Genomic DNA, 22,584 nt, shown 5'->3' with positions numbered 1-22,584 from the left:
AAAAATGTGCGTGTACAAATAATAAAATTTTGTTATAAATTTCAATCGATTTTTCTGTGAAAGTTATCAAAAAATCTGCATTGAAAAGGTAAAATTAAATAACAAAACGTTTTGTTGAAACCATCCCCCATTCTTTTTCTGCGTGTAGGAAATGTTTCCAAAATCGTTAGTGTTTCATAAAAAGCAAAAATTTCTAGTGATTTTTAATTTTTTTTTTTTTAATTTACAAAGGTTTTATTAAGGCATTTTACTTATAAAGTTTTTATGTGCCGGGAGTATTTTTCCTAACTTTGGGTTAGTAAGAGGGGGGCCGTAATCGTCGCGGCTACTCAACTGTTAATTCAACTTATTATAGGAAAGGAAAGGGGATTAACTGGGGTCACTTCCAAGAACAGTTTCCGTTAGGGTCCGGTGGTGGCTTCCTGTAGCTGTGGTTTCGATAGCTACCTCAGGGTTTTCGACTTCCTGGCCAGCCTTCTATGTGGTGTTGTAGGACCCGTCGGATGAAAGTTTGTTCTGATAAATAGACGAAACGAGCATTAGATAGAGTACAGACAGAGGGGAAGAGGACTAAACGACCAAGTCAGACAGTTTGAGATATTTGTAGATGGGATACAAATATTCTAAATCTAAGTTTGCCAAGATGTCTCGAATTGGAACACCAGGTAGTTTACATCGGGCCCTAAGGGTATCCAGTAGCCAAGCCCTCGATCGATCAAACCGTTCACACGTCCACACAACATGATCAATGTCGTGGTAGCCATCCCTACAAACACAAACATTGCTTGTAACTAGTTGTATACGAAACAAATGCGCGTCAAGCCGGCAGTGATTTGACATGAGCCGAGAAACCACGCGAATGAAATCGCGACTCATGTTAAAATGCTTAAACCATGCCTTCGTCGGAACCTTAGGGATAATCGTATGGAGCCAACGTCCCTTTGTGCCATTCTCCCAGCTAGACTGCCAAGCGTTAATCGCTAAAGTGCGAGGTATTGAAAAATATTCATTGTAAGTTATTATCCTCTCAAAGATTTCACCTTGTAACGCGCCCACCTTAGCCAATGAGTCCGCATTCTCATTGCCTTGAATAAGACAATGAGACGGGATCCAAGCTAAGGTAATCCTGTACGAATTTTCGATCAAAGCGCCCAATATCCCTGAAATTTCCAGCAAAAAATGGGAAGAGCGCTTCATCAGTTTCATCGATCGAATCGCCTCAACGGAGCTGAGACTATCCGAATAGATGAAATAGTGGTCTACGGGCAGTGTGCGAATGTGTTCCAACGTACAATAAATTGCGGCTAGTTCGGCAACGTAAACGGAGCATGGCTCTCGAAGCTTGAACGAAGCTTCAAAGCGCTCATTGTACACTGCGAAACCAGTCGCGCCGTCGATTCTAGAACCATCAGTAAAGAACATTTTTGTAGGATCAATTTCACGTACTTTTGATGCAAAGATTGAAGGAATGACGTTGGGTCGGACGTGATCTGGAATTCCACGGATGTCAGCGGTCATGGACAGATCGAATTTTATTAAGGAACTACTGATCGGGTAAAAGTGACTCGTGTCCGAATTTAACAAAGAAGGGTTTATTTCTAACTGACTAAAAGTATGATAATTGTTTACATATTTTGCTTGCGAATTAATATTCATAAGCCTTTCCAAATTTTCTATCACCAAAGGATTCATAGTTACACTTCGAATTAGGAAACGTAGCGATAGATCGAAGAACCGATTTTTCAACGGCATTATTCCCGCCAGTACTTCGAGACACATCGTATGTGTCGACTGCATACAACCCATGGCAATACGCAAACAACGATACTGTATTCGTTCTAGTTTAATCAAGTGGGTATCCGCGGCTGACCCAAAGCAAAAGCTTCCGTATTCTATGACCGACAGTATCGTTGTTTGGTATAACCTGATGAGGTCCTGTGGATGAGCACCCCACCAGGTTCCAGTAATCGTTCGAAGAAAATTGATTCTCTTTTGGCATTTTTGTGTCAAGTACCTAATATGTTTTCCCCAGAGGCATTTGGAGTCGAACCAGACACCCAAATATTTAAAACTAAGAGATTGAGTTAGAGTTCTACCCATCATAAGGAGCTCTATTTGAGGTGGGGAATGCTTCCTTGAAAAAACTACTAACTCGGTTTTACTAGGCGAAAACTCGATGCCTAGATTCCTGGCCCAATGTGATAAATTATTTAGAGTTTCTTGTAACGGAGGTTTAATTTGAGTGCCTTTTTTACCTGTGATATGAACAACACAGTCATCCGCAAGCTGTCTTAGCGTGCAATTTTGTGCCATACAAGCATCGATCTCTCGGACATAAAAGTTGTATAGCAGGGGGCTTAAACATGAGCCTTGGGGTAGACCCATGTAACTAATTCGTTCAACTTTGGTTTCTCCATGACTAAAATGCATGATTTTTTCAGACAACAGGTTATATAGAAAATTGTTCAATATTGGTGGAAGTCCGCAAGAGTTAAGATTACTAGATAGCACTTCTATGGACACCGAATCGAATGCCCCTTTGATGTCCAGAAATACTGCCCCCATCTGCTCTTTTTGGGCAAACGCCAATTGAATGTCTGATGAAAGTAATGCTAGACAGTCGTTCGTACCCTTGCCTCTACGGAATCCAAATTGTGTACTTGATAACAGATTGTTTGATTCAACCCATTTATCCAGCCGAAAGAGAATCATTTTTTCGAGCAATTTCCGGAGACACGAGAGCATTGCAATCGGCCTATACGAATTGTAATCAGAAACTGGTTTTCCCGGTTTTTGGATGGCGATGACTTTCACTTGTCTCCAGTCATGCGGAACAATGTTCATCTCTAAACATTTATTGAATAAATTCAACAAGCGTTTCTTAGCGGTATCTGGCAGATTCTTCAACAAGTTGAATTTGATTCTGTCCAGGCCGGGAGCAGAATTGTTACAAGACCAGAGCGCAAGTGAAAGTTCGACCATCGAGAATTGAACCTCCGTTTCGGAACTATTCTCTGTGTCCCGATAGATTTTCTGAACTGGTACTGCGTCCGGACAGACCTTTTTCGCGAACTGTGTCAGCCATCGACTCGAGCTTTCCTCACTTTCGTTCGAAGGTGTGTGATTTCGCATGTTTCGTGCTGTTTTCCAAAGCGTGTGCAGAGACGTTTCTCGAGATAACCCATCCACGAATCGCCGCCAGTACCCACGTTTCTTGCCCCTGATCAAGTTCTTGAACTTGCGTTCCAAGGACAAGTAACGTTGGAACTTCTCTGGCAATCCGGTTCTGCGAAACTCAATAAACGCCTTGCACTTTTCAGCTCGCGCGCGCGTGCAATCTCCATCCCACCACGGAGTGGGAGGCCGTTTCTGTATCGTCGAGTTTTCATTCCGTCTGACCTGTGCCCCGATTGCACAGTCCACAATTGTCCCGGAAATAAAACTGTACTCTGCCTCCGGAGGCAGTTCGTCTGTTGAGTCGATGGCTTCAATGACACCCGATGCATACTTTTTCCAATCTATATTCTTTGTGAGGTCATAAGGAATATTGATCTCTTCGGGTGGACTACGACCACTGGTGATAGAAATATTGATAGGCAGATGATCGCTTCCCTGAGGGTCTTGGATTACCTTCCACGTACAATCCAAACTCAGAGAGGAAGAAGCTAATGAAAGGTCTAAAATACTATGCTGTGATTGGGATCCATTAATTCGAGTCACTTCCCCATTGTTTAAGACAGTCATGTTGAAGTCATCGCACAGCTCATATATCATGTTAGCACGATCATCATCACGTGAGCTACCCCAGCCCACGCCATGGGAGTTGAAGTCTCCCAGAACTAGTCGGGGTTCTGGAAGAAGTGAAATAATATTCGCCAATTGGTTCCCGCTCACGCTTGAATTTGGCGGAATATATACCGAGGCTAGGCAAAGATCTTGGCCTTTAATTCTAGCTTGGCAACTGACGACTTCAATACCTGGAGATGGTTGTAGTGAAATACGATAGAAAGAATGGCATTTCTTGATCCCCAAAAGAACGCCACCCCCTCTTTGACCATCGCGATCCAGGCGAATAATATTGTGGCTATGGAAGTTGAAATCAATGTTTGGAGAGAGCCAAGTTTCGCATAAAGCGAACGCATCACAATTCAAATTGTGTACCAATACTTTAAAGGAGTCTAATTTTGGTAAAATACTTCTGCAGTTCCATTGCAATACAGAAACAATTTCTCTTACCTCAGTGGACGAGTTATTCATCAAAAGAAATTGCTTCTGCGATGAGGGTCATAGAGAGAGCTTTCTTTTTCAAGACTTCTCTCAAAAGTGGGACAAACATATTGATCATAGTCCTCCATCCTGCTGGTACGCTGAAAAAGTCTAGGATGAAGGCAACAATTTCCGAAAATTTCATCTTACCATCAGCCGAAAAGCTGGGCAAACTGTTCGACGATGGATCAGATGCAGTTTCTTCGGGTATTGTTGCATTCCTGTTTGCTACTGATGGTCCTGGATTCTGAAGGGAAGTCTGGGGTTTTGACTTACCAGAAAGTGGAGGGAAGTCCTTCGGGGACGGATTAAAACCCGGAGGTCTCTGAATAGGAGGGGTAGAATAACTATTTCCACTTTGAGGATTTTTTGTTTTATTAACTTTGCTGGCAGCTGATCGGGGTTGTGTGTTAGTTGTGCGTTTCCTTTTTGGAGCCTGTGAAACATTTTTTTTAACAAATGGCCCAGCTGATGTTCCTTCACATGGATCCTCCCCTTCGGATTCATACTCACTTAGAAGGCCAAACTGGTTCTCTGAGACGATTGGCAAAGACTTCATCAGCATGTCTCTATATGATTTTTTAGAGCGAGTTTTCAAAGAAGTCTTGATTTTTTCCCGGCGCGATATGTACTTTGGGCACGCCGAGAGAGCATGAGATTCCTCGCCTGTGCAATACAAACACTTGCTTACTGCTTGTATTTCACACGAAGCTTCCGCATGCTTCTCCCCGCACTTAGAGCAGCGTGCCTGATTGCAACAGTAGGCGGCCGTATGATCCAACTGCTTGCAATTCTGGCAGTACATGACCGAAGGCACATAAAGTCTCACAGGTAGACGAACCTTCCCGATCGCAACGTAATCAGGAAGTGCAGTGCCGGAAAAGGTAACTCGAAAAGAGTTTGACAGGGAAAAAGTTCTCTCTTCCCCCTCGCCTTGTGCCGATTTTAGCTGACGCGCGTCCAGCACCTTGACCGTGGGAAGGCCAGGGTCTTTGAATCGGCCAACTCCGGACTTCACCAGATCATCGACGGTCAAACCCTCTTCCGTTACCACTCCGTCGATTTCCACGTCACGAGCGGGAACGTAAACGCGATACTCGATCGTAAACTTCGGGTCACAAGCAATGGCATTTGCTTCCTTCAGGCTACCAACAACAATGCGCATCTTGTGCGGTCTCATCGGCTGGTAGCTGATTACGGAAGGATAAGATCTGTCGAGGTCTCGAGCGATGGAAATCACATTAGGTGATTTCCCGTTCATTTTGGACCGGATATAAACTACCCAGGGCCCCGTCGATTCAGGTTGGTAAACCCGACGGCGAGGGGTAGCTTTTGGCTCACTTTCATGATCTACAGGGGGACTGTTAACTAGAGGTGAAATTGATGATGCGGGTATTACATTCGTTGAGTGGGGATGGGGGCTGCCAAACATGAATGGGACAGGGGAAATTGATAGGGTATATGTTTGAGCAGGAGGGGGGTCGGTATTTTCCGTGTCCGACATGCTCATAGCCAAGCCCTCATTTTCAGGGACAATTTCTTCGGAAAGTATTTCCTCAGAACCGATATCCTCCCGAAAGGGAGGATCTTTACCTGCCTCGCCGTCGTCATCCATTAGTCGGTAACTTTCCGATGTAATGGGTGTAAGCGGAGAGCAAAACCAGAAAAAAAATTATAAAAAAAAATAATAATAATAATAAACAATAAGTTAATTGAAAAAAAATAATAATAATAAAAATTATAATAATAACCAAAAGAATAACAATAAGGCAATAAAGTGAAGAAGAAGAAAAAAAAAACAAAAGGAAAAAAACCAAAATATATTTTTGGAAAAAAAAAACGAGTAGTTATTTGTGAACCACTCTAATCAAACCTCCTGCTGAACCAACAACGTGGTTCTTTGTTTGCTGGCTGGGATACGGCACAGCCGCACGGCACCAGGGCCTATTGTCTTAAGCCAGAGTGATGATATCGGTGATGAAAAAAACGATTCAGCAGCGCACGGTGATGGATATTTCACTCCCGTATAGTTCGCTACCCGATAATAGCACATCGGAGAAAGCCCTTTACGGTATACCAACCCGAATAACAAGAGCAACAAAACGAACTTTTGTTTTTCACACACCACTTTTGCTTCAAAACACTAGCGATAGAACAAACTCGACTGTCTGCTGCGAGTGATGCTAAACGAATGTGTAGTGATTTTTAATTAGCGATTAAAAATAGGTTGTATTTTTTTCAAACGCGTTTTTCTCGATTCGCCATAATGGAGATCAACCTTTTTTATGTGTTGGTACAGAAATCGATTTCATACCTGAAACTACCTGAATTACATTGTGAAAACTGTTTGTTTCTTTTTTGGAAATGGTTCGATGTGGTCTTTACGGCGTGTTCGTAAATTGATTTTTTCTATCGAAGTGATTTTTTTTATCGATGCTGGCGTTCGTAAATTCCAAACAAACGTATGCAAAAGCATATGGAAAGTGATTTGACATCTACCAAACAAATCAATCGACGCATCACCCAAAAAAATCAATTTACGAACGCGCCGTTAGTCTGTTGTGCATGGTGAATTTATTTGGATTTTTAAAACATTGGGTGCAGATGCTCTTATAATGCTAATCATTTCAGAACGCACTCCACCAAGCGTCCCTTTAAACACAAACTGTCAAAATCTTTCTCGTATTATGGAAAATACGCAAGTATCTTTTTCAGTTTTCAGGCTAGTTTTCTTAAAATAAAGCAGTTTAAAAGAAAATATCACGATAGTTTACGATAACTTGTAGCGGAAAACTTCTATGAACCAGGCTTCTAACGTTTCGAACGGAAAAATTGGGTGAATAGTGTCCAGTTTGCGTAAAACTATTGAGTTTTATTTTCCGTTTTTTTTTGTTGTCTTTCTGGTGCATACAGTTTGATTCGAAAATGTCCTCGTCGGATGAACTGGATGATGGTGGAGCTCGAGATAAGGCACCAGAGTTGCATGGAGAAGATCTTCTTGCAGAAATAAAGGAGGAGCCGGTGGACGTCGATTCGCAGCTAATGGATTTGGACGGATCACCTCCTCCGGCGTTTGGTCCTGCTGCGCTGGGCCTACATCCGGTAGGAACGAAATTTCCCGTGAAAACTACTCCTACACGTATGGCTCCGGTGCAGTTGAATGCCCGCGGCATGCCGGCCAGGATAAGAAAAAAGAATAAACTGTTCTTCGATGAGGACGTATTGATCAACGATAAGATCCCGCCAAAGGGAAGTCCCCGGAAAGGTGGAAACTCTGCACCATCATCGCCACTGAAAGGCTTGGTAACTCCGGGGAAAAATTTAACCAAATCGGCACAGAAGAAGAAAATGCTCTCGCGCCTCGTCAAGATGAAGGACAGCCTGAAGAAGCGCAAAGAGGATCCGGACGAGATGGGTGCAGCTAGTACCAGCAGCGTTAGCAAGGTTATTAATCCTGTTGCTCTGGTAGACAAAAAAGCAAGCCAACGTATCGGGTTGCGTTTGAGAAACCTGTTGAAGCTACCAAAAGCACACAAATTTGTCAGTTACGAGTGGTTCTACAGCAATATAGACCGGGCTTTGTTTGAGGGGGAGAACGATTTCCAGATATATTTGCGTGATATGTATCCGGATTTGAAGACGCGTCATTTAACAAGGTATGCTAAATAAAAATATTGAACGGAATTTCATAAATTAATTGTTTTTTTTCTGCTTTCAGAGCTGAGTGGAACAAGATCCGCCGATCGATGGGTAAACCACGTCGCTGTTCGGCAGCATTCTTTTTAGAGGAACGGCGTGAGTTAGAACGTAAGCGGCAAAAGATTCGGCTGTTACAAACTAAACGTTCCGGTGATGTTTCGTTTGTGCGAGATTTGCCAAAAGAAATTCCCCAATCGCTTTCAGTTGGCACCAAAGTAACTGCACGTCTACGTGCCCCACAAGATGGCCTGTTCACTGGAGTCGTGGATGCCATAGACGTGATGACAAGCTCGTATCGCATTACATTCGATAGGCCAGGTCTTGGTTCGCATACAATTCCAGATTTTGAAGTTGTTTCCAATGATACACCGGACAAAATCGCATTGAACAGCATTACCAAGGATTTTCGACCGAAGTATCAAAACGCATCCTTCTATGTAGCGTCACCTGCCATTAAAAATCCGATAACCGGAATAAAAGGGGATCCGCTTCTTGGTGGTGATAGTTATCCTAAAATTCCGGGCATGCCTGAAAACAAAATGCTTTTCCCCAAGGACAACATTGGTGGATTTCCCGTGAAATTGTTGGAATTGATTGTGCGAACCAAGAAAACTCTTTCAGCCAAGCAGATGAAACTGCTACGATTGCAAAATATGAACTCAGAGGCGGAAATTTACAAATCTTATGGTGATCCGTTTCCCGAAGAATTTCAAAAACGCTACGCTTCGCTGGTAGTGGCAATGGAGAAACTTAATAGGGACATACATGAACAGCTCAATCAGCTCCAAGTCAGTTGCAAGAATCTAACTCAGGACCCAGGAGTTATTGCCATGATCGCACCTAGTCATCTGCGGGAACAGTGTCGCGAACAGGCCGAGGAAACGTTCGAAAAGAACAATAACGGCCAACTGACCAATGATGCCATGATCAAACTTATCAAGGATCTCACCACCATCATGTACGTGGCTTCCAGTTTGGGCACATCCGATCATCAGACGGAACATTCCCTCGAGGTGCTCAAGGGCTGTATGGAGGAGACCAAGGGAAGGCTGGACTTTGAAAACGTGTTCCACTTCCAGCGTGTTGTGATGCAACAGATGCGGCACATTCAGGATGGGTTTGCCGCTGCGAGCAAACAGAAACAACAACAGCAGCAGCCACAAAGTGGTGCAGAGGCATCCGTTTCGAGCCAAGGAATGGTGTCGGTCTGAACTTTGTAGCCCGAGGGAAGTGTGCAGTTATTTTTTTCTTCTTCACCTTTTATGGTTTAAAAATCGATGACCTTTTTGTATTATTATTTCCTTTTCCGACATTTATCATAATTCCTAATCGCCCTAGACTATATTATGTAATAAAGAAGCTATCCAGAAGAGTATCTATCGTACAAAGAATAGTGTTTGTTATTTCTCGCTCTCATTTCAAATAACGGCGTGTTCGTAAATTGATTTTTTTCTAGTGATTTTTTTATCGATGCTGGCGTTCGTAAATTACAAACAAACGTATGCGAAAGCATTGGGAAGTGATTTGACATCTACCAAACAAATCGATCGACTGATGCATCACCCAAAAAAATCAATTTATGAACGCGCCGTAAGATATATTGTGTTTTGTTTTTATTTATATTTTTGCCTACAACTGATTTAAGAAGTTGGTTCATAAGCCTTGTCCGATCGTGTAAACGATCACAGAAATTCAATAAAATTAAGCCTTTTTATTGCGTGAACCGACAATAAAAGCTGAAGATCCCTTTCGAAGTAGAGAAGGACTTGTGATGGTAGTGTACACCAGACTAGGGTGGAAATCAATACAAAATCAAAGACGATAGCCGTTATGTTTATTTTATATCATATCGTATGACTGGATTCTACGGATCTTAGTAAGTAAAACTAATTACGATTGAACTAGATGCACAAATCTTAAAGCTTAGTTATCTTATCCATCATAAAAACTACAATAAATGCAATGACTGACATCATTCCTAATAAAACGGTTACTGTTTGTGTGTTCGAGTAGTTGCCTCATTAAAATCATGCAAATTCATAACATTCTACCTAGCATCCTAAATGCCCCTTGATTAATAGATGATTTATATCAGTTGAGAAAATATTGCGATATCTTCTATTTTTATAAATAGGTAAATTGCACTCCGCATTTACAAGCTGCCGATATCGTTGAATCGCTTCAACTTTTCTGGGAAATTGTCCTTGAATAGCACCGGATCAGCACGGAATTCAACAGATTTCAGCGGCATCGTCCCGTAAATCTCCGCAAACCGATTGATGCAAGCCGATCGTTCCATCATGTGGTTCAAATCAGCCGACAGCATTTCGTTGTTGGTACACTCGGGACACTTGAACTTCTTACGCGGAGTCACCTTGATCGGTGGTTTATTAGTGACATTTGCCACCAGGAAGTTCATGGCAATGTCTTCGCAGTTCATGTGCTCATCGACCCACTCCTTTATTTTACCGGGCATGGCGTTCGTGTACATATAGCTAAAATACTTGTGATGAAAGGCGGCGCCGGTCAGAACCATCGAAATGTGGTTGGTCCATTCGGATTCGTACCGCCAACGATTGGTAGCGTTATCCCAAACGTGCGTTCGCGACGGGAATCCCACAATTCGGTCCGGGAACTCACGCCACACTTCGTAGCCAAAGTCCAACTCATCGGACGTTAGCATTACAATGTCGTCGTCAATGGTCAAGATGGCTTCTGTTTCAATTTCTTCGTAGGGATAGAATCGATTAGATAGCTTGTTGGCCGAAGTTTGAATCACTTTCAACGGTTTTCCGATCTTAGGGAACAAGGACGGATGTGGAGGTGATTTTTTCTGGTTATTCCAGATGACTAGTATTTTCTGTAGCGAAGGAACTGTCGCCAGTTTCTGAATCAGAATGAAGAGGCTTTCTATTCGATCATAAGTGAGAATAACGGCAGTGAATCCTTGCGCCTTGGGAGCTAAAAGTGGTAGAAATAGTGGACTTTGTGTAGAATGCTTCGTTTTACGAACGTTCCAGTGTTGATATGTTTTACTCAAATGAGGGAAAATTCGATCATTCAACTCATCCAATGCTGTTAGGACGATTTTTTCCAAACTAGAAAAGTAACGGTCATAGAAGTAAGCCCCATGGGCACGTAGTTCTTGAATACGTTGAGGCGAAACAGATTTTAAAGCTGCCATCACTGAGTGCAAATTATTTTCGTAAATCCTTATGGAGGCCAGATCCCAGTCAAGTATTTCATTAAAAGGCATTACCAAATTGTCAGCCATGATAACGGGAATACATCCAGCTGCCAAAGCCTCAAGCAAAGTTGGCTGAGATAACCGAACGCCTCGAGCAATCAAGCAGAATTGGCTACTTTCCAAAACACTCGGGTATTCGTACTCGTTGCCTTGGGGGAAATTACATCTTATGTCTTTATAGATCTTCAACATTTCTCCAACATTGTCCACATCCTCTACTACTCGAACAGATTCCGAGCTTTCTTCCGGTTTGACGGTCGAGGTTGGACATCGTTGAAGCAGAAGAATATCATTAGGATGATCATAGGTCAACTCCTGCAGAATTCGATATTGACGTTGAAAGATATTCAGTTGCGATGAAACCAACAAAAAATTCCGCTCGCGTTTCTGCGGTTCGTAATATTCCAAAATGGCACTGTACATTGGTAGAACCAGATCGAATCCAGGGCGATAAGTCCAACTGTCGAATCCAGATCCCAGAATCATGGCCCGATCAGTGTTGACATCTATGACAGTGTTGTAATCCGGGTTGACTCCGGCAATGAAATTAAACAGTAAATGGTTCTCCCCGTTCTCCCAACTGAAATGAATTAAAAAAAAAATTATTCGGTTCTATTATAATGAAAATATACTCACTAAGGCAATGAAGCCAAAGCTTTCCCAACTAAATTTACATCGATCCTGTTTTGATTGAGTGTGTCCAAAGTGGGAACGAAAAGGCAGGCCTCATTCGGGTTAGCCGTATAATATGGACTATTGACGATCGTCTTGAGAATAACGTAAAATTCCTTAGTAAGCTGGAAGGCTTGCTTTCCGTTGTCCCCGTCAACGAACTCCTTCAGCGGGTACACGTACACCGACATACGTTCCTGCTGTTCTTCCATCCAAAGCCCGGATCCTGCCCCATGGTGCCCGAAGGAAGCCCTCTGTCCACATCGATACACGTTGAAACAATCCCAGTAGGAACAGTTCCTATTGCGGGCCCTGGCCAGTTCGGCATCTTTGTCAATCACCACTTGCGGAATGTCCACCAGGTCCAGCGAGAATCGTTCCGTTCCGGATTCGCTGACAGAGCCCCCACCGAACCATAATACAAGCAGCACAAGTGCGGCCACGAATCCGCACAGCCATCGATTTAGCTCATTTTTCGGAGCAATCACTTGCTTGATGGCACTGTACTTGATCGGAAGCGACATGGCAAAAGGGGGATTCATTCACATTTTTTTAAGGTAAGAAAATTTCGTCGCAGATTTTTTGGGATCCACCACAATATTTGATTGTAAACAAAGGTTTGATTTTTTTCACCATTTGACATCGCTTCCGCAAAATAGAACGGCTCACATCTCAAAATTGTCCGCAAAAGCTCGCCACATCAACACCGAGAAAAATTATGTGTATTTTTCTGGAATCCAAAGCTATACATCCATTTGCTAAAATAAAACAGTGCACTGTTTCGTCGGCAGTCACGTGACTTGACTCTATAGTAATTTTGTTATCCTTGTGCTTTTATTGCGTCGAATGGAACAAAATTTAATGTTAGTTGGGAATGAATAAACCAATCGGTTTCAAGTCCCAAAAAAAGTTACTTAAGATTTGGGGTTGAATTTCAGAGCTCATCTGAACTTATCATCGTTTAATTTCAAATCGACCGTTCATTTCCATAGAGTGGGGCTGTCCAGATTTCAAGTCTGGATGTTTATTATATTTAATTGTGTCTAGTGTAGTTATTTCTACATTATGAAACGATGGTTTCGAATTCACAACTTTTCTGTGTACTTTCTGTCGTAACCGGCTGTTTTTATCCGGCGTCCTCATGGCTGATTCCGCCGAACTCCAATCAGCACGATCAACACCAACCTGAAGTGCAACTGTCTTCAGCAACATTCTCCAATAAACTGATCTGTGTTTATGGACTAACGGACTAACCCAATGCAAACAAGAGAAAGCGGGAGAGAAAGATGTCTTTTTCACTCGCACGAAATTACGCAGGGCTGTCACAAAAATTATCGATAATTGTATCGTGCACGCTGAATGACATTCAATAATATCGTGTTTAACAAATCCCAGAATAATAAATAATTGCTGCTCTGTATAAATTTCTCTTCACTATAACTCTCTTACACCACATTACCCCCCTTCTCTAATCTTAAAAAGTACAAAACAGTTAGTATAAGTTTTCATCTTATGATGTATCATTATGTATCATTTTCGTTTTTTTCCATAATTTCTGTTAAAATAAAAACATGCTGATTCTCACTCTTTGTTCAACATTTGGGTCAGAAATTTGAAAAGAATATTTTGCTGAATTTCTGCATTTTTCTGCGACCTGAATCTGCATTTTTTTTTTGAATATATATTCTTCGATCTTTACTTCTTTTTTATGCATCTAGGATCTGAAATTGACAAAAAATCGTCTTCAAGACAAAAAAATTGAATTAGTTACCTAATCTAAATATTGCTTCTTGCTTCTAAAGATACGCAAATCAATTGACAACTTAAAAGAATTTTAAAGCTTGAATCATGATATTTATTAATAAACTGATCTGTTGATCAGAAATAAATAACAAATAAACTAAATGTTTAAAAACTTCCAAATCATTCATCTTCAATTAAAAATTGTGTCTCAGTATTGGAATATTTTTGCACATCGAATCTGTATCTAACTTTTTCATTTCATCTCAATTTTCTTATCTAAATCTGGATTTAAATAAGTTATTTTGAACTCTTATCATGAAAGTGAACTCATATTCAAACCATATCTCATAACTTTGGATTTAAACAATTTATATCAATCAACATCTTTGTATTGTTAATTTATTCATCAAATTAAGTCAAAGAATGTCTATTATTTTTCTTCTACTATAATTTGAGAATCTCTATTTTGAAACTTAATTAAAAAATTTTATTTTTTAATGTTGAATCTTTACTCCTAAATCCGTACCTGTTATTTGAATCTAAGTTGCGGATCCACATTTTGAACTTGAACATTGAAACTGTTTCATAATATTAAATCCTAATCATGAACTTTGAATAAACAGAATGAAATATTTTTTTTTTCAATTTTAAATTTCAACTTAGATACTGATTCATTTGTCAAAATTTAATTGTATCAAAAAATTTTAATATTGAAAATCCATTATCAAACAAGAATACCACTCGTGTATCTCAGCTTAATTCTGACTACATATAATTATTCAAATCTTAAGATTTTTTTTTTACGTTCAACATCAACTGATAATTAGAAATTTTAATCTTAAATCTACATGTTGGATTTGGATCCAATATGCAACTCTATCTCAAACTTAATATAGAATTTCAGAATCTGGCAGTGATATCTGTCTTGTGCTTCTAAAAATATCAATCAAATTCCGGGTGAAAAAATGAACTCATTCAGATAAAGAATCTATCAAATCTGACATCTTTACATAAAACTCAAATCGATCCTCTAACGAAACTGAATCCTAACATAAGTATATCCCAGACTCAATTGTTTTTATACTACTTTCTTCTCAAAAAAACACCATGTTATTTATAAATTAGTTGATAAATCGAATTTATAATCTTATTTCTCGATACTTAGTCTAGTGCCTTCACTGTGGACCTAAGGTTTAAATAAGTGTTTGACAAATGTCATAAGTTTTAATAAGGAATTTGAAAACTCAAATCTGTGAAACTGGGTTTCTCTATAGAATATCCATACTTCTGTACATCTCAACCAGTGTCAACAATTCGGATCTCAAAACAAATTGATCGGTTATGAATGGAAGGTTTTTTTGTGTTTTAAATTTAAATCCGAATCCGAATTCAAAATCTGAATTTTTTTTTTTTTTAGTCAACCTCTTCATTCTTTTTGTTGCTTTACTTTTAAAACCTCCATGAATCGATTTCTCATTTTATTATTTTCTTGTTGATTTTAGCTTAGACCATTTTGCGGTTTTCTGATTATTATTTTTTTTTTACATTATAAATTCTCTTTTTTTCAATTTTTAATTTATTATACAAAAACTGTATTGATGTTCCTTTTGTTTTGTACGATTTTTTTGCAAAGTTTGGATTTTACATCTTAGTTTTTTTTCTTAAAAACTGAATTTTGAATTTAAAGTAGTCAACATTCCAAAGGTCTCCATCAACTCTCAACCAATACTGTTATAAATCTTGAGTTATAAAATTACTCTTAGAATAACATCCTCAAGCTCGAATCATAACTTGAAGTTAGATCCTATCTTTTTTCGATTGAATAAAATTTCGAGCCATATCCTTTTTTTCTAATCCACTACAAGTAATTGTAGGCTCTATTCAATAATATTGATTCGAAGCTTCATTGCATTTACGAAAATCCATTCAAATACCGTCCTGCTTGGTTTTTCACCAACTCTTCTATCACCATACTCTACACTTTCTTTTATGACCCCTCTACTTCAATTTGTTATACATTTTGTCTTTGCTTCTTTTTGTAATTCTTTCCTTCTTTGTGAAGATCTGTTGTTGGTCAAGTTTCTTCAATGTAGGTAAATAAACATTTACTCTTATTTTTCATTTAGAATCTCTATTTTTGACAGCTCCTAATACTCATTTCAAATCTTGCTATTCCTTTTCACATTTATCCACAAAGCGTGTATATGTTTCAACTGCTTCTGTTTTATTCGTCTTTTCATAGCTGTAAATATAATTATTATTTACCATTGACTTGTCGAATTCGTTTTTTAATTATCATTAATTCTTAATCCTTTTTTTTCAGTCAAACTATATATTTTCTTTTGAAATTCTAATAAACAAGCCTACATACTGGAAACATATTCTAGGTCATTATATGATTATGACATCTGCATATATTTTTGAATTTCGTATGTCTTTTCTCTATTCCCCCTGTAACAATTTCACTCTAGTAAACCACAAAATTTAAGAAATATATTTTTCCATAATTTATGTTTTAACTATCATAGTTCGTTTTTTTTAATTCAAGCTTTTATTGTCAACCTTCTATACCACGTTTTTTTTTATTATTCCTTTTTTCTTGATTGTCATTAATCTTATGAATTTCGAACGGAAAACCATGTTTTCCCATTCATTTATTCAATTATATTCATTTTTGGATAAGCATTCCAATTTACGTACTTAATTTTTTTTTGTATTCATTTGTTTAATTTTTTTTTTTTTAAATCAATAAACCATTCATTTATTATGAATCATGAAATTATATCAAATTAAAATTTTCCTATACGTACCATTCGTATTTTAATATAACTCTTTGACATTTTATCGTCATGTTTTTATCGCTTCTTCTTAATTCGTTATTATCTTCAGAAGCCTTTGTTCCATAAATATAGATTCTTTTTTTTTTCAATTACTTTTTTTTTGCAGTTTGTTTCTCAGCTCTTTTAGTTTATGATTTACTGCTTTTTTCAGTGTCTTTAGATATTTTCAAACCCAAATTGCACCAAGCTTAGTCATATATTTCAAATTTCCGTTTTATTTTGTCAAACTATTTTTTTTGTTTTTGAATACTTGCTTAATTTTTTTTAAATATATTTCTTTACTAGTTTTATTCCATCTTTTGATTGATTTTTTTCAGACCATATAATTTTAAAGAATATTATCTTCAATTATTTATTTACCAAATTTCCTTTATTCCATTAACTTCTTCTTTCAGATTTTCTATTTCCACCGTTTTACTTCATCTTCATCATTTTTATCTTTGTTTTTTTTTTATTATTATCTTCATAATCGTTTTTCTCATCCTTCATAATCTTTGTCCATATAAACATTTTATGTTATCTTATAGAGCTCGTTTGTCTTCTTTTTATACCGCTTTCTCCTCAATTTGTTGTAACCTTTGAATAAAAAAATCTTTCATTGATACAACATGCTTAACCATTTTATGTTAAATAAACTAAAAACTTTTTATTTTTAGCTTTTGCGCGTCTGTCGATTTTTGTCTAAATTAGCATTCATGTTTCTTGAAAATTCCCTTTGAAATTTTGTTGGTGAAATCTTGCTGAACTTTTTTTTTTTTTTTTTAACAACCGAGTTCATGCTTATAGTTCATCTTTTATCTTTTTTTTTTTTACCTTTACTTTTCAACATAATTTTTTTTGATCATCTGCCTTTTCCGTAATCTTTCTCCATATATATTTTTCTATTTCGATCATCTTGTTTCATGTATAATTTTCTTATTCTTCATCATCTTGTTTTTTCTATCATCTTCTGTTCTTTGTTTCTATTGGAGGTTTATGGCCATAGATCGGACTACCAAGAGAAGACTACTGGTATATTTAACAGGTTTATTAAGACTAACTTTTACTTGAACTGATCGTTTCTTAAATAGCTAAATTTACAGGTAACTATGGTAATTTCAGTTGTTTATTATTTTCCCGATTGCTCAGTTTTCCACCGTTATCTCCAACACTCCTCCTCGATGGAAGTACTGAGGCTGCTTCTCGGAATTGCTTCAGTTTTGTTGCTTGTAGGGGCTTCGTTAACATATCTGCGATCATCTCTCCAGTCGGGCAGTAGGTTGTGTTGATGGTTCCATTTTGCTGCATTTCCCGGACGAAATGATGTTTGGTTTCGATATGCTTGGAGCGACGACCAATACCAGGGGCTATCAGTTGTTTGATGCAGGATTGATTGTCCTCCTTCACGTTCAGCGGTAAGTCCACCTTGACAGCAAAATCACCCAGCAAGCGCAATAGCCAGGCAATTTCTTGGCAACATTCAGCCAAAGCGATGTATTCTGCTTCCGTACTGCTCAAAGTCACACAAGATTGTTTCTTCGAGCACCAAAAAATTGTTCCGCCACCCAATTGGACCAGGAATCCAGATGTTGATTTTCGATCCTTGGAATCACCTGCCCAATCAGCGTCGACGTACACAATCAGCGGTTGAGTTGTTGTTCCCAATAACAACTCGTGATCGATGGTGAAGTGCAAATATCGCAGGATCCGTTTCGCTTCAACCCAATCGGCTTGTGTTGGACAGCTCACTTTCCGCCCAAGAATGGATACACAAACAGCTATGTCTGGACGGGTGTTGACGGCCACGTAGAGTAAACCACCAATCAGACTGGCGTAGTCACGGTTGTTCGGCAGTTTACTACTCTCCTCCTTGGTTTGCAGATGGCCGGGATCCAACGGTATCTTCGACTGCTTGGCGTTGTCCAAATTGAACCTCTTCAGCAACTTGGAAATGTATCGACTCTGCTTCAGCGCAATACCATCCTCGTGTCTACAAATTTCAATGCCCAAGAAATGTCGTAGATCTCCTAGTGACGTGACAACAAACGATTTATTTAATTCACACAAAATTTCAGCATACTCCTCCTCGGACGGACAGGCCACAACGATGTCATCCACATAAATCGCCAGATACGTGCCACCACGGAAATAGAGGCAGCTGTCGTTGGTTGATTGTTGAAAATGCATCTTCTTCAAGGCTGCATCGAAGGTTTGGTTCCACACTCTGGCCGATTGTTTTAAACCATACAGACTTCGTCGTAAGCGGCAAACCGTTCCATCTCGATTATTTGGCAGACCAGCAGGGATTCTCATGTAGATAGTTTCGTTCAATTCGCCATTCAAATATGCCGTCTTCACATCGGCATGCTTGAGGATCATTTTTCGCTGAAAGGCAATGGTAAGAAGGATACGTAATGTTACCTGTTTTACCACCGGAGCGAAAACTTCGTCGTAATCCGTGCCAAATTTCTGTGTAAAGCCTTGGGCAACGAGTCGGGCTTTATATCGTACCACATTTCCGGCCTCGTCTTCTTTCCGCTTGAAAATCCACTTCGAGCCGATAACGTTGACACCAGCTGGCTGATCGACTATATCCCAAGTTTGATGCTGCTGCAATGACTGTAGCTCGTCGTTGATTGCTGCCAACCACAACTCCTTTTCTGGACCACATACTGCTTCGTTGTACGTTCTTGGTTCCGGGATTTGCTTGGAAACCAAATTCGTATATTCGCTGTACCTCACTGGCCTTACTCCTTTCGTGGATCGTTCGGACCTCCGGATTTGGATTGGGGATTGCAGCTCCTCACTGCTGATATAATCGAGGCTGCTATCCAAAGGCTCCTCCTCAATCAATGTAGACTCTGGATCCAGCTCAGTTTCGGTCTGCAAAGATTCTGGATTTTCGGTTTCTTTTTCTTGATTCGGTGCCAGTGGAGAGAAATATTCCACTATCTGCGACGGTTGAGCCAACTTTATTCCGGAACCACTGCTCAGGAAACGAGCATCACGACTGACAACGAATTTATCAGTCACAGGATCGATGAACCGATAGGCTTTGTGTTGATCGGAGTAGCCTACCAATATCATTTTCGTTGCTTTCGGTTCCAGTTTGCTTCTGGTTTGATCTGGAACATGGACGAACGCAGGACTTCCAAACAACTGCAAGTGTTCCAGCCTGGGAACCTTCCCAAACCAGACTTCGTACGGCGTTTTCGAAATGGACCTTGTCGGCAGACGGTTTTGTAAATAATTCGCTGTATTTACCGCCTCCGCCCAGTAGCGATATCCCAGCTTCGAATCCAGCAGCAAACAACGAGCCATTTCCACTAGGCTCCGATTTTTTCTCTCGGCTGTCCCATTCTGTTGCGGCGTGTAGGATGTGGTGTACTGCGGGGTAATGCCTTCTTCTTTGTAGAATCGTTGAAGTTCTGATGACTTGTATTCACCTCCCTGGTCAGATCGGATCACCACCGGTTTTCTCCCAAAACGATTTTCAACAGAACGAACGTAGTGCTTAATAACATTTATTGCTTCAGATTTTCTTTGTAGGAAATACACTGCACTATATCTTGAGAAGTCGTCAATCATGGTCATGAAGTATCTCGAACCACCAGAAGAAACCGTGTTCATGGGACCACAGATGTCAGAATGGACCAGATCCAGTACACGATTTGATGATGTTCCAGATTCCTTGGGGAAAGGGAGCCGTGCCATTTTCCCCTCCAAACAGCATTCACAGGGTTGATTGGTTGCACAGGGACAGTCAGTAATTTCGATACCATCCGCCAGACATTCCCTGACCAATCGTCGAATTGCTTCCGGATCACGATGGCCAAGTTTTCTGTGCCACTCGAACATGCACCCTTCAGTATGTGCATTGGCTGCTACTTCCACTCGGGTTTCTTCGAAGTAATATAACCCTTTCGACTTGAACGCAGTTGCCACAAGTTCATTGTTACGCCAAATCAAACACTCACTTCCGGAAAACTCCACTTCGGCACCTTTTTCAGTCAGCTTGCTTACGGACACCAGATTCGATTCTAGACCCGGTACGTACAGGACACCGGATAGGGTGATAATGTTCTTGCCTCCCTCAGCATCGCACATCACCAATTTACCGGTTCCCTTGGCCTTCACTTCGGACATGTTTCCATCAGCTACTCTCACACTCATGCCAGATTCCGGAACCAATTCGTCGAAAAAATCCAAATTGCCGCACATGTGACTTGTTGCACCCGAATCAACGATCCAGGATTTGGCAGCACATTTCGTTGAATAAGTCACAAACGCAAACTCTTTCTCACGCGCAAAATTTTCTTCAGTTGCGACACGTGCACGTGGTTTGAATTCACGTTTGAACGGTTTCCTTGGCAACTTTTTCGCTTCTTCTTCCTTTTTCACTGCTGGACAATCACGCCTCCTATGCCCTGGTTGGCGACACTGGTAGCATAGCAACGGCTTCGATGTTTGGACACGTAACAAGGACTCACTTCGGTTGCCATGGTTTCCTTCACTCCGTTTGATTGCTTCGTCCAACAATCGAATTTTGACCATTTCGATTGTCAATTCGTTTTCCGGCTTGTTTTCCAAAGCCAGGCCCAGATTGTCGTATGACTCCGGCATACTCCGCAGGACCATCAGCATCGAAATTTTGGCAGGGATTTCATACCCGGCCTTGGCGATTCTCTCGAACAAATCTTCCATTTGGTTGAGATGGGCTTCCAGATCTTCACCTTCCTGGTACTGCATGTTGATAACCTTCCGCAACATGGCCAGAACCGACGTAACACTCCAGGTTCGGAACTGTCTCTCCAGGGCGTCCCAGGTTTCGCTCGACGTGTTGCACCTCTGAATAATCCTTCGCTGGCTCGGCCCTACCAACAAAGCAATTGTTGCACGTGCTTTTTGGTCGCCTTGATTCCACGCTTCGGTAACCGGATCCGGGGCTCGACTCCTAACAAACTTCCACAGGTCTTCTCGCACAAGGAGCATCTCCACGTTGAAACTCCAGCTTTCATAGTTGGTACTGTTGAGTTTCTCGATTCCGTACTTGCTTCCGTCCATTTCTGGCAAATCCAATTGCGACGAGTTTTTCACCAACACTTCAGAAACGGTTCTTTGTACTTTCTTCACACCTGGGCCCATAACCTATTGGAGGTTTATGGCCATAGATCGGACTACCAAGAGAAGACTACTGGTATATTTAACAGGTTTATTAAGACTAACTTTTACTTGAACTGATCGTTTCTTAAATAGCTAAATTTACAGGTAACTATGGTAATTTCAGTTGTTTATTATTTTCCCGATTGCTCAGTTTTCCACCGTTATCTCCAACAGTTTCATCTCTTCATCTTTCTTCTTTTCAATCACCTCCCTCTTATAAACATATTTCTGTTAACGTCATCTTTCTTCATATGTATCATTTACTCTTACTTTTTTTCATGTATAATTTTCTCATCCTTCATCATCTTTTTTTTTCCTTTCTATCATCTTCTTTTCTTTGTTTTATGTCTCCATATTTCTTCTTTTCAATCACCTCCCTCATATAAAAATTTTGCTGTTTACGTCATCTTTCTTCATATGTGTATAATTTACTCTTACTTTTTTTCATTTCATGTATAATTTTCTCATTCCTCTTCATCTTTCTTTTTTTTTCTATCTATCATCTTCTTTTCTTTGTTTTATCTCTCCATCTTTCTTTTTCTCTATCACCTAACTCGTATAAAAATATTTCTGTTTGCATCATCTTTCTTCATATGTGTAATTTATTCTTACTTTTTTTCTATTATTCCTCATATCTTTATTTCTTTCATTCTCTTATTACTCATTTTTCTTTTTATTTTTATCTTACTATTTTTTTCTCTTTCCACCATCTTTTTTCTCATATCTAAATATTTTTTTTTCTCTACGTCATCGTTTTTCATATATTTTTTTTCTTCATCATCTTCATTTTTATACATATATTTTTTTTGATTACAAAATCCTTCTGTAGGGACATATATTTTTTTCGATTACAAAATCCTTCTTCATTTATTTTTTTTCTCTTCATATATTTTTTTGCTCTCTATCATCTTTCTTCATTTCCATAAATCATCTTTCTTCATATATTTTTTTTCTCGTTATCGTCAAAAACTCTTT

General features: G+C 39.6%; 2 protein-coding genes across 2 annotated transcripts; one reads left to right on the top strand and one right to left on the bottom strand.

Moving 5' to 3' along the window:
- Nucleotides 1-6,931: 6,931 nt before the first annotated feature.
- On the top strand, nucleotides 6,932-9,356 carry LOC129753554 (protein lin-9 homolog). The gene is made up of 3 exons (XM_055749391.1): nucleotides 6,932-7,102; nucleotides 7,180-7,922; nucleotides 7,985-9,356. The coding sequence occupies exons 2-3, from the start codon at nucleotides 7,192-7,194 to the stop codon at nucleotides 9,174-9,176; spliced, it is 1,923 nt and encodes a 640-aa protein (XP_055605366.1). The 5' UTR covers nucleotides 6,932-7,102; nucleotides 7,180-7,191; the 3' UTR covers nucleotides 9,177-9,356.
- Nucleotides 9,357-9,782: 426 nt separating this feature from the next.
- Nucleotides 9,783-12,504, bottom strand: LOC129751425 (exostosin-2). The gene is made up of 2 exons (XM_055746920.1): nucleotides 11,849-12,504; nucleotides 9,783-11,792 (listed from the first exon to the last, which is right to left on the bottom strand). The coding sequence occupies exons 1-2, from the start codon at nucleotides 12,424-12,426 to the stop codon at nucleotides 10,118-10,120; spliced, it is 2,253 nt and encodes a 750-aa protein (XP_055602895.1). The 5' UTR covers nucleotides 12,427-12,504; the 3' UTR covers nucleotides 9,783-10,117.
- Nucleotides 12,505-22,584: the final 10,080 nt, after the last annotated feature.

Source organism: Uranotaenia lowii, chromosome 1, assembly GCF_029784155.1.
Source record: "Uranotaenia lowii strain MFRU-FL chromosome 1, ASM2978415v1, whole genome shotgun sequence".
Taxonomy (NCBI): Eukaryota; Metazoa; Arthropoda; class Insecta; order Diptera; family Culicidae; genus Uranotaenia; species Uranotaenia lowii.
This window is presented reverse-complemented; position numbering and strand designations above follow the sequence as displayed.